Source organism: Xyrauchen texanus, chromosome 15 (assembly GCF_025860055.1).
Source record: "Xyrauchen texanus isolate HMW12.3.18 chromosome 15, RBS_HiC_50CHRs, whole genome shotgun sequence".
Lineage (NCBI taxonomy): Eukaryota > Metazoa > Chordata > Actinopteri > Cypriniformes > Catostomidae > Xyrauchen > Xyrauchen texanus.
The window spans coordinates 17,074,989-17,087,682 of NC_068290.1; the positions used below are offsets into that span (position 1 = coordinate 17,074,989).

The following is a 12,694-nucleotide window of genomic DNA, read 5'->3' on the forward strand; positions in this document are numbered from 1 at the left end:
CAGGACAATTCTAATTGATACAGGACAGCTGGCAACTCTACAAGGTGTAGTCTTCTGTCCCTAATACTTTTATACAAAAGTCTATCAGCTCTGTATAAAGCAAAAAATTAAAGAGGTTATGATCAAATTCTTAGCTTCTAAATTTGGAAATGCAGAAAGGCAGTTCAGCTATCCATAATAATGCAATCCATCAGGAAGTTTATATTGTTGTAACTGGATTAAGCTGTTACATTCATGAGCTTATTTACAGAAATTTTACATTTAATGTGCAGTTCATTGAGACATGCTTCTTCTGACAGATGCAATGGGAATACTCCTCGCTTTTCCTCATCAACTTCTTAATGCTCTTTTTCTTTCTCTGTCTTTGTTCTGAAAGAAAAAAACAAAGTGATCAGAGAATGACTAGCTTGTAGGTTAAAGGGTCTTTATACATCATGTACATTCATTCATTTTACAGACACATAAAAACAATTATCTCATTAGATTTATAAACAAATTAAGACACTGATGAGCATTTGAACTCTGACCGTCATTATTAACAGGTCAGATTTATTCAGATGTCTGAACTGTAATTGGTTATATCTAAAAAATAGTGCTCTTTTAGGCAATCTGATCTCCTTGGACTGTAGAGGTCTTGCTATGAAGTCATCTTTGGGTGCAGATCCCCTAATTTTTTCCCACTCTCACAGAGTGCAGAGTGACCCACCTGGTACATATTAATCAGTACTCAATGCTGAATGTGTGCGGTGAGGTGCCACTATAGTGGCATTGAGTCTGGCATGCTGGTTTTTGTGTAATTGACTAGTGCTACAGAAGGTGCATACAATCTGTTCACTCAATAATCCATATCAGTATACAGTACATATAATGACTTTTAGGGATTATAATGGCTCTCTGGCAATACTATGTTAATGTGTGTTTGTGTACATCCTAAGATATACTGTAGCTATAGTATAGGGACAGAAGTGTCCATAAAATTTAGCTAAATCTGACAAAAACTGCCTTGGAGAATATTTGGGGATGTTCTTATTTGGGGGAATTAATAATAAATAAAGCAAATAATGGTTTTATTATTATATATTTTTTTGTTCTAAAAATGCTAAAACATATTTTTTGGTTAGTCTATAGTAATTTTTATTAACTATATCATACAGTTAGCTCATAACATAAAATGCTCTCAGCTGATAAAAAAAAGTATTTAAAAAGTTTGGCTTTAAACATTGAACTTTTAAGTTTAAGCTGATCAGCTCTTATTAATTGGTTGCAGCCGAAAACATTTTGATTAATAAATATATAATCCTCTATAAAACACGGCCACTAGATGAAAGGATGAACTGAGTGTGTTCATTAAACCGTGGTTTTAACGGGTCTGTACAGGATTAGTCTCTGTAATGATGATTGTGTTGAAGGAAGGCTTTGGTGGAACTCAGGACATACGTGAACTGCACAGGAAGGCGTTCAGGTTGTCATGGGAATAGAACAGATGTTTCTAGTGGACTGCACACACACAGTAGACACATAACAGCTTGTGCACAATGTGTTCATGTCATCTTGTTAATACTCTTGCACATTTCAGAATAATTCTGTTTGTAAGTGTACCTCTCTTATGTCATTCATACATCGTTATGAGAGTTTTGTCTAGACCCAAATGAATACTTTGTTTTCACCACAGAGGTTCATGTAAACACTTTCAATTAGATTGTGGTAGAGGTTAATTAATGTGGTCACAGTCAAACCAAGCTTTCAGAATTTTGCCAACTTTCAGTGCCAGAATGATCTGTATTTATGATCTGATGACATCAAGAAATGATGCTAATGTAAGCTCAAAAGGCTATGCATAAATATGCATTCAGAACTTTTCATTGTTTCAGACACTATAATATTATGGTAAATGACACTGCAACTCAAACATAAACTTTGACTAAAAGAAAGGTCAGAATTACATGAATGAATAACAACGCTCTGACCTGTCAGTTAATTACAATTTGTTATGAACTGTAATAACATTGTAATAAACAAGTAATAGCATGTTGCAACAGTAACTGTTGATTGAAGAGACAGAGAAAAACATAAATGATATAACACTGTAAATCTGTAAAAATTACAGTGAAAAGCTGGCAGCTGTGGCTGCCAAAACTTTACCATAAATAATATAGTGAAAATCTATTGCACTGTAAAAGAGAATTTGTTCATTCAACTTAACCTTTTCATGAGTAGGGTCTAAATTCATCTGCAGTGCCCCCTGAAGTGAGTTATTTTGTGCACGTGACAATGCACAGCCGGTAGAGGCGGGCAGAGTGTAGATGAGGATTTTTTTATTATTTTATTTCATTTTTGATTTCTTGTCATAAAAGAAGTACTGTTTATAATATAGTAAACATGTGAACAAATTGGTTATGTCTGCTGTACTGTTTTTATTTTATTTATTTCGTTTTTATAGCTGTAAAAAACAAATGAACAAATAATATAAGTAGTCCGGTTTGTCTATGCATTGTATGACATCTCAGACATGTGTGTGTGTGTGTGTGTGTGTGTGTGTGTGACAAGTGCTAATGTAAACAGACTTGGTTGTGTGCATGAATAATTGCGCTCAACTTAAGAGTTTTTTCGAGACAACTAAATAAACCATTGACAAAACTGTTATTTTTTTACTTATAATCTGGATTTAAAAGGTTTTGTTCAAATAACTTTAATATTGTGACAAACAAGGCTACCCAGCAGGGACATGCACAGACATTTTGGGGGGCAGGGGCTCAAGTGGAAAAAAAGGGCACTTCTAATAATTATTTAATGTAAAGAAAATCAATAAAAAAAAGTTAAATATATGAACACAACTCTGACTTCCTTACCAATTTATTTTAATTCACTCACACTCATGCAATTGTTTCATACTCAACAGATTTCTACAAAATACAGAAACCATGGTCTTCTTTAGTATTCACTAGGTTTATCACAAGAGCAGGCAACAGCAAAGGAAACTATGTCACAATGTGCATGTTTTCTATGCTACTAGTTTGAAGTATATATTTAGAATAAATGACTGCACCAAGGAGAGGGACATAGTTTCACTAAGAATTTGTTTATTTTGCAATAAAGGCAATAAATCATTTTAATTCTTTTGATGTTTGGAATACATAACACTTCAAAATCAACAAAAATCTTCACACTAAACTGAAAAGGCTGTTGCTGCTATTTTGTTAATTTTACGGGAAAAAAACACTGCAAAAATAATGAAAAAACACTGCAAAAATAATGAAAAAACACTGCAAAAATAATGAAAAAAACACTGCAAAAATAATGAAACAAATACTGCAAAAATAATGAAAAAACACTGCAAAAATAATGAAAAAACACTGCAAAAATAATGAAAAAACACTGCAAAAATAATGAAAAAAATACTGCAAAAAATGATTGACAAATAAAATACAGCAGCTTAACTGAAATTATTACAAAAAAAGGTCTTGAACTTTGAAATAATATAGTTATAATATTAATATATTAATATTAATTGGTTTATCCAATTCACCTGCAGTGCCTTGTCAAATGTATGCAAATTAGCACATTTTAATTAGTTAACACCTCATTTGCATGTGGCAATTGTGATGACGTTATTTGACACAAATTTTACTGCATTCACCTGTAGTGTCTCCATTAAGTACAGTACATTAGCCTGTATTGCCATGAAATATTGCCTTTGCTAAACTTTAGCTAACTTATTACATTAGCTAGTAGCTCATGAGTCATGCATGTTAGCAAGACACAAGTTAACTATTTTTGGGTGGCTGTGGCTCAGGTGGTAGAGCGGGTCGGCTGCCAATCGCAGGGTTGGCAGTTCGATTCCTGGCCCACACGACACCACATGCTGAAGTGTCCTTGGGCAAGACACTGAACCCCAAGTTGCTCCCAATGGCAGACTAGTGCCTTGCATGGCAGCTCTGCCGCCATTGGTGTATGAGTGTGAGTGTGAATGTGTGTGTGAATGGGTGATTGGGACACAGTGTAAAGCGTTTTGGTAATATCTAAGGTTAAAAAAAGCGCTATATAAGTGCAGACCATTTACCATTTGTCTTCTGGCTAATGAGCTGTAAAGTCGAGGCACTGGTAGCTTAGTCTTTTGTTCATCACAACTCACCTCTACACAAGCCAAGAAAAACACAAGCTGGAGCTGGGAGGGGTTACTGTCTGCCTGTCTGTGTGTCTGATGTGCCGATGTGTGCTGCAATGCTGCGTGGAGACACTGAGGGAGGGAGGGCATCGGAACTGACAAAGTCACATCTCCTATTTTGATTTCTTATTCAATAAATATATGTGTTTCACAGGGAAGCTGTGCGCAAACCTGTTCATTTATAAAAAAAAATAAGTAGAATAAGCACCCCAAAAAAAGGGCACTTTCTTTTCAGGAAGAAAGAGGGCAGGTGTTCGAAACCCCTTTGATGTCTATGTGTGCATACAATGCAGGACCTAAAGTTTTAATATGTAAATTGTAATTACAGAACTTTATTAACACCAGCAAAGGCTGTCACAACATTTTCAATACAAAGCTCAGTAATGGTGACACTCAACAAACACATTAAATAAAATATAAGCTTTTAACACCACCACACAACTATTAACAAAGAGGAATGACAAAAAACACAAAAACAGCACAAATAAAGTCAGAAAAAAGAAGCCTACATCAAGCCTAACTAATGCATGATGGGAGTAAGCAAATCTTTGCTTTTTCTGTCAACTTTGTTAAGCGAGTTGAAATCTCAAATACGATTGTTAATCCAAAGCAAGTGCAAGTTAATAGAATCAAAACGTAATTATTTAAGTTGGCATGACATTTTTGTTGTCAACTCAAAAAAAGCTAGCTGATACAAATAAACCTTAAAATTAGTTTTAACAGTGCAGGCATTACAAATTTTGGTGCCTGTATATTTTACATTTCACAACATTTTTACCATTTATTACCTTAAAATTAAATCTATTTTGTCATTAAAATTATATCAGTCTTCGTCTGTGTTAACCAGCTAACTTTTTTTTTTTTTTTTTACTGTTGCATTTTTACACATATTTTCTGTCAAAAATGCTTATATTCTTTTGAAATTTATTACAAAATACCCTGTTTTCAATAAGGGTTTGACTGGTCTATTAGTATGTCAGTCAGATATGTACCTAACTAAGTGCTCGCATGTTTTGACAACTGCATTTAAGTGAGTACTCACCAGGCGTCTCTGGTTACTGAGGCAGAAGGTGCAGATTTGTCTGGGCTGGGAGTTCTCTGAATCTGGGCTGGGCGTTGTGCTGTTCTGGAGGTTGTGATGGTGATGATACAAGGCTCCAGAGCTCCTGAGACAGGGCTGGCTGTCTCCACACTCCTCTCCAACCAGCAGGACATTCCCCAGGTGTGAAATATAGCTGGAGGCCAGCCGTAACGTTTCAATCTTGGAGAGTTTCCGGTCAGCTGGCTCGGTGGGTATCAGTGTCCTTAAAGCGGTGAAAGCTTTATTCACGCTATTTGTTCGATCCCGCTCTCTAGCATTTGCCACGTTCCGCTGTCGCACTTCAGTAAACTGAGCATGGAAATCTGTGGGAACTGCTACTGATCGGCAGCCGTACTTCTTTTTGTAAGTGCCCAACTTCAATGTTTTGTAGCCGTTGCCAGCCATACGAAAGGATTTGTCATCGGATCCAGAGCCCTCGCTGCCATTGTCATCGTCCTCAGAGCACAGGAAGTGAGCTGGAGTTGGTCGCAGCATAGCAGAAGACATGCTTACCTTCTTTAGCACCTCACAGGTCCTCGGACCCTGCTCTTCGTCCTCACACTAGAGCACAGGAACCCAAAACTTTCTAGTTCTAGTCTATGAAAGCACAGGGATTAAATTGGTCCCTTTTTCTAATCATATACCCCAGCACGTGGACACACTGTTGCGTCTTACTTGAGTGTACATACAAATGACAAGCTTCTCCTGTACACACTCAGCCAGTACAATCCTGCTTTAGGAATCCAGCCACGCTCTCAACCAATCCAGCATTGCTTGACTGAGTTCTGACTCACTCATTCATAAAAAAATACTCTTCTCTCCACTGTCATCTGTTATTTGGGGTAACAGCATGCCAAGCAACCTCCCAGAATATGTGTGCTTGCATATGTGTGTGTGGGAGTGAGTTTGTGAGCTGAAGGTCCTTCACAGTTCCACGTGTGATTTTGGTTGAGCGTTTCCTTATGCCTTGGATTTATAGTCAGGGGGTGTGGCTGGGGTCTGCTCGCCCTACAACCACTGCAGATGTGAAATCTAGTGAGTAAGTGGGAGAAATGAGAGAGGAAAGGGGAATTTTCTCCCCCACCCCCCACCCCACCACCCAATTATTTTTGAATGTCTTGACCCTGAAGTTCTTCCACTGAAGATTAATCAATGTGATAGATTGGTTCTTTGTTTTCAATGTAGTAACCATTTGGATCTTTTTCTTTAACACTACACTTTCAATTTCAATCCATTAATCCTCCAGGTTTCGAAAATTCTACACCCTCTTACTCTTTCTGTCAAAATCTCTGCTCGTCAGAGCCAGACAATCATGAATCAATCAAAATCTCTACCCGAATACAACATTCAGTCTGTGGAAGTTAGCCCAGATCATTTTGCCTTCGCCACCACATTTCAAGGGAGGCCTGAAAAATTATTGTGCAGTTGCTGAGGGGTAATGTCACAGGATATTATGCAACATTCATAATATAAATTCTTCATCATTATTATTCATTCATAATATTAATTCTTGTGCATGGAGACTAGCCACAAGCAGCTCTGGTGCTGATTAAACAGGAAGTACACTGGGCTGAGGAGGGTTCTCACAATAAAGCTCCTAATTGTTGTGTGGAGGTGAAACAATATGATATATGTACAGTGGAGCATGTTTAAAAATGTTTATGATAGTCACAGACACACAGATATTTTCAAATGCCATTCTTGTCAAGCTTTGCCAAAAATTGCCTTTTTCTTATCTTAAAGGAATAGTTTACCCATAAAATAAAATGTCTGTCATAATTTACACTCTCTCATATTGTTCCAAACATAAACAAACATAAAGGGGATGTTAGCCAAACTATTTTGTATGTTTTCTAGAAAAGGGAATAAAAGTAATTGTTGTTGCAGAACTTCTAGTGTTTATATCACCAGGAAACTGTCGCGATAGGTACAATGAGGCACGTATATAGTATCATTTCTATGAGACAAGGTTCATTGTATGTGTTTAGATCAACATGAGGGTAAATAACGATGCAAAAATTTTTCTCACTACCAGTTTTTTAAACATTATACAGTCATACTGCACACTTACATTTTGCATTCAGATTCAACAGTGTAATTACATGAAAAGGTATTCTGCCATCTGCCATCACTAAAAACATTTGTGAACTCACATAAGTCCGATGTATGCATCACGGAAATAGCCCCTACTGTGCATGCTGACACTGGATGTCTATAAATCCGAGCAGATCAGTAGTTCTTCCCTACATCTGATTATCATTACTTTCTCTGAAACATCTGTGGTGAAACGCCATAAGTGCTAAGTGCCCTTCTCATTGTGCCCTGCATAGTTGAACTCTTCTGGCATGGGTCAGGAAACTGCCATAATTCATCACTAATCCTTTGCTCAAAACAGCAGATTGTTGTTATGGATGTCTGCCGGACGCATGTCCAGTCAAATGCCAAGGGACTTCACTGTCTAGCCACAATTGGGGACAGGCCAGCAGGCAACAACCACGCCTGACAGACCAGGGCCTCCACAGCTGGCTCATTTATTGTAAAAGGAGAAGGATTTGGAGGGTGGAGAATGAGGGAGAGGGAAAGGGAGACTCTATCAGTTGTCTCTTTTTATGTGCATATCAATTTACTTGTCACAAAAGAGGTCTAATTAGTAAAGTATTGTGACCTCATCAGTTACATGTATGGAATGGGCACTTTTTTTCTGAATTGGGCAATGCTGCTTCAAAAAAGACACATAAGCTCAGTCCTTCTGTAGAAACGGGTAGAGTAAGTTGGCATCTAGAAGTAATCTCTCCACTGCTGACTGGAAATTGCCTTTCTGTGGCCTATGCCTCTGACTTCCAACCCCTCTATTTCGGGAGCAGAAATGAAGTCAGCCTTCGCTGAAATTCCATGCTGTAATCGTCCCATTCCTCGGAAGTCAAAGAATTCAGACAGCAAGCTGGTCAGTGGAGTTGAGAGATGGAAAATTAACTGTTTAGAAACTTGTGGAATTCTGTGCCCTTCAGAGCCAATCTGACAGATCTTACCCTTATAACCCAGATTGCATTAAAAAGATGTGATTAATTTATAGCTTTTAATATTTAAATAAATTATTTGGATAGACAGACAGACAGACAGAGACATACAGACAGACAGATCTAAAATCGTATACTGAACTTCAGTAGAAATAGGGTCTTTCTGAGTGGGCATGTGAACTCCTGCCATCAGGTTTCCCTAAAGCCATTAGTCAAGGGGTATTTTCTCACTCTCTGGAGTGTTTCACACAAAATAAGTCATTACAGCTGAACAGTGAGCCATGTTGCTTTACTCACACTGAGATCCCAAGCAAGTTGTAGTTGGTGCTGTGGCAGTGAATGGAGGGAGTTAAGTCAAGGCCATATCTTTGAAGTTTACTTGTAAAGCAGGCAGCTGGTGAGGGCAATCCCACTGCGGCTCTTTGGCCTGAGCTTGTAAAATCCACCTTTGCCCCTCCTTACTGGAGCCCTGGGATTAACTTGTGGCCCTACTAACAATAGTTCAATAAAACAGGTTTGTTGAGGGTTTTAGGAGGAAGCAGGAGATGGCAAAATCCAATTAAAAATATATATTTAATATTTTATAACAAAAATTCACTTTTCAGAGGAATCTCGGTCATCGACAGCACAGTCTTGGGGTGTGAGTGGTAGCCCTCTCTCTCTCACTGGTGTCTGGCTTACTCAAAACCATCTCCAACTCTCACTGCAATGATAAACATCTGTTAGAGACAATCATTGACAGGTGATGGTCCTTACCGTTCTTATCTCCCGATCTCGCTCTCCATTCACAATCCGGCACTCGACCACACCCCCACCATCACACACCCCCCACTGCACGACTCAGGCCAGGGAGCCATCCTTGGGCTGCACACTTCCGTGGGTCCTGCCCTCCGCAGCGACCTTATAACTGCCCTCAGATGCTGCATGTGCCGCTGAAATGTAGCCGGGCCCCAAACAAACTGAATGGAAGGGTCACAAATTGGTGCAAGCCAAATGGTGTGGAGAAGGCCATTTTCTCTTGGGACATTGGTGTTATGGGGATCTTCAAATATACCTTTGTCAAATCCAGTGTCAAATAAAAGCAAGCCATGCCCAACTGATCTAGCAGTTCGTCAAAACAAGGCATTGGATACGCATCAAATTTAGACACCGTGTTGACCTTTCTATAATCCACACAGAAACGGAAAAAGCCGCCGCTCTTCTATCGCCCCCATATCGAGCATAGCCTTTAATTCTTTAATTCAAAAATTAGCCATGCTCCACCCCTATCTGTTCGTTTAACCTCATAATTTACGTTCCCGACTTGCCATGTGACATCAAAGGGCCCTTGCCACTTTGCAAGAAATTTAGAGCTTGATGTGGGTAGTAATACAAGGACCTTATCTCCCTGTGCAAATTCTTATAGATTAGCTCCCCTGTTATACAGCTGGAACTGACATTTTTAAGCCTGTAACAAATTCAACTGTGATAGCTGCCCCAATGTGTGGAGTCTTGCTCTCAGGTCGAGAACGTTCTGAATTTCGTTTTTGCTGTTTGAAGGTCCCTCCTCCCAATTTTCACTCACGACATCTAAGTCACCGTGAGGCTTAAGCCCATACAATAATTCAAACAGGGAGAACACAGAGGAGGCTTGCGGGACCTCTCAAACATCGAATAACATGGGTTCAAGCCACTTATCCCAATTCTGAGCATCTTCGTGCACAAACTTATGAATAATTTGTCCGTTTGTGGGTGGTATATGCTTTTCCGAATTAATTTAATACCCAATAATTAATTTAGCTTGCATAGTGTAGGTGACATGAAAGTTGTGCCTTGATCAGTGAGGATTTCTTTCAGAATCCCCACTCAGGAGATGATTCTGAAGAGTGGCTCCGCAACACTACATGCTGAAATGATGCGTTGAGGCACTGCTTCCAGATATCGCATTGCGTAGTCCACCAAAAAACAAAGCCTGCCATTTCCACGTGCCATCTGCTCTAATGGCCCGACGAGGTCCATGCCAGTTCTCTCGAAGGAGACCTCGATCATAGGAAGTGGACACAACGGCACTCTTGGGGTGGTCGTCGGATTCACCAGCTGACATTCGCAGCATGCCGCACACCATCTTCTAATGGGCCATTAGACGGTTTAGTGTTTTTTCTCGCCCTAAGTGACCCACCATTGGATGATGATGAGCCGTCTGGAACAGCTCTTCTGTATCAACAACTGGGTTGCATCTACTCCGCCTCCCCAGCCAGCCAGTGCATTGCAAACCACACACCGAAACACTTTGTTACAGGACCCATCCACACAAAAGTCGGTCAATTAATACCAAATATTAGCGGATGGGTGGGGCGAGGACTAACCACCACCTTGACACTATGTTTTTGTCCCCAGAATTGAATTGTCAGAGTCACTACAGGATAACCGTGGATATCACCATGCACACACCTCACCTTCACTCTGTGACTAGCACAAAAAACCTTGTTTTGAACCAGGAATTTATGAATGTAGGTTTGGTTGCAACCTGAATCCTCCAAGGCCTGGTATGTACCCCCTTTAATACTCACAGGTATGTCCCTGCTCGATCGGGGGTGGCCTGTGGAGCGTCAGGGACCCGAACCATAATTAGATAAGGAGGAACAGGATGGAAGGGGGTTGACAGGAGAGAGAGAGTGAGAGGGGCTTGCCAGTTTCTGAGTATCCCGGCATGTGGTCCTCTGCCAGCTGGATGGCCGTGTGGAGCGGTGGCAGTGGACCCACTCCACCATCCCTGCCGGAAGCCAGGCGAAAAACTGCTCCAGTACCACCAGGCCGTTCACAGTACTGACGTCGCACTGCTCTGCTACCAACCACATCTGGCAGGCATCCCGGAGCTGCTGGCCGAAGGCAAACGGGTGGCCGTGCTTGCCAAGGGTCAGCGAGCAGAAATGTTGGCGCTGTTGATCAGTAGTCTGGCCAACCCGTTGCAAGATGGCTTTCCTCAAATCTGCATACTCCAGGAGGTTCTGCAATGGTAGCTGCTGCGCCTCGAGCTGGGCCTCCCCGGACAACAGAGGGATCTAGTGGACCACCCACTGGGTGCTTGGCCAAGCGCATGCTCCAGCCGACTTTATTCGCTCTTCATTGTGGGAAAACCTCACAATTTTTCTCCAGGTGCCAGCACCAGAACAAATCTTAAAACATCTGCTCATCAAACTAGGATGTAATCACCTCACTGAGGTGCAACTCCATGTTAGTACATGTTTAAAGTTAATGCATTAATTAACATTAGGAAATAAACCAAACCAAACATGCTTTATAAGAAAGAATGTGAAGTACTTCAACCTTGAATTAAATGTGCATTATTCAATATGGTCATAATGAATAAAACATTTTTTATAACTTTTTGGTTGGCAAAAAACATCACTGGATGACGCAGGATTATTCTGCATAATTTACATGGATTATCCTAATTAAATGTAAAAAATTTTAAAGGAATAGTTCTCCCATCTTTTACTCACTCTCATGCCATTACAGATGTGTATGACTGTATGAAGATTTTTAGAAGAATATTTCAGCTTTGTAGGCCCATACAATGCATGATGCAAGTGAATGGGGACCAAAGTTCCAAAATCACATAAAACAGAGTAAATGTAATCTGTATGACTCCAGTGGTTTAATACATGTGTAAACATTTAATACTGAGTGATGCTATCAGTTTTGGGTGAGAATAAACCCAAATGTAAATCAATCACTGTACATCTTGCCATTGCAGTCTCTAGGCACAATCATGATTTCAAGCTCAATTACATTTCATAGTGCTCGACACATGAACAGAGTGCTAGATGGTGCAAGGAAGTGCAATTGAGATTGAATTATGATGGCCGAAGAAATTTATTGTGAAAAAGGAGCTATATTTAGGTCTGATCTCACAGAAAACTGACTGGACAATTAAGTGCTTATTTGAGTTTAACAATTTGGGTCACCATTTTATGGACCTACAGAACTGAGATTTTGTTCAAAAACATTTGTTTGTGTTCTACAGAAGAAAAGAGTCACACACATCTGGAATGGCATGAGGGTGAGTACATAAGGTACACAAACTTTTCCTTTAATGATTAGACACCAATAATTATTCTTAATAATAATAATTTATATCAACCCGTACTGTGAGATTCTCCATTCCTTTGCCGTCATACTCACCCTACCACTGTCGGTCCTACCACTCAGTTCACTCATCATCCATATTCAGGCCATGTCGGAATCTCAGCTTTTACCTCATGAGACACCAAATGATGCTAAACAATATGTGATTCAACTGGGATGAATGCTTGTGTAATACATGCCTTAAAATGAATTAATTATGATGTGCCCCACGAAGTCATGCCACCAAGTCATGGCGTGATCCATTAACAAGTCATGGACACATGCACTAAGTTAATCCTTAATGACCATGATTTTTTTAAGATC

General features: G+C 39.7%; 1 protein-coding gene across 1 annotated transcript; it reads right to left on the bottom strand.

Annotated features, from left to right (window-relative positions):
- Positions 1 to 268: 268 nt before the first annotated feature.
- LOC127656472 (basic helix-loop-helix transcription factor scleraxis-like) lies at positions 269 to 5,903 on the bottom strand. Its single transcript, XM_052144815.1, has 2 exons — positions 5,208 to 5,903; positions 269 to 369 (listed from the first exon to the last, which is right to left on the bottom strand). The coding sequence occupies exons 1-2, from the start codon at positions 5,751 to 5,753 to the stop codon at positions 331 to 333; spliced, it is 585 nt and encodes a 194-aa protein (XP_052000775.1). The 5' UTR covers positions 5,754 to 5,903; the 3' UTR covers positions 269 to 330.
- Positions 5,904 to 12,694: the final 6,791 nt, after the last annotated feature.

Bases quoted from the DNA above. Each gene is read 5' to 3' on its own strand.
- LOC127656472 (XM_052144815.1), bottom strand. From the start codon at position 5,753: ATGTCTTCTGCTATGCTGCGACCAACTCCAGCTCACTTCCTGTGCTCT. The intron at 370-5,207 runs GTGAGTACTCAC...TTTTTCTTTCAG, and splicing joins TCAGTAACCAGAGACGCCTG to AACAAAGACAGAGAAAGAAA.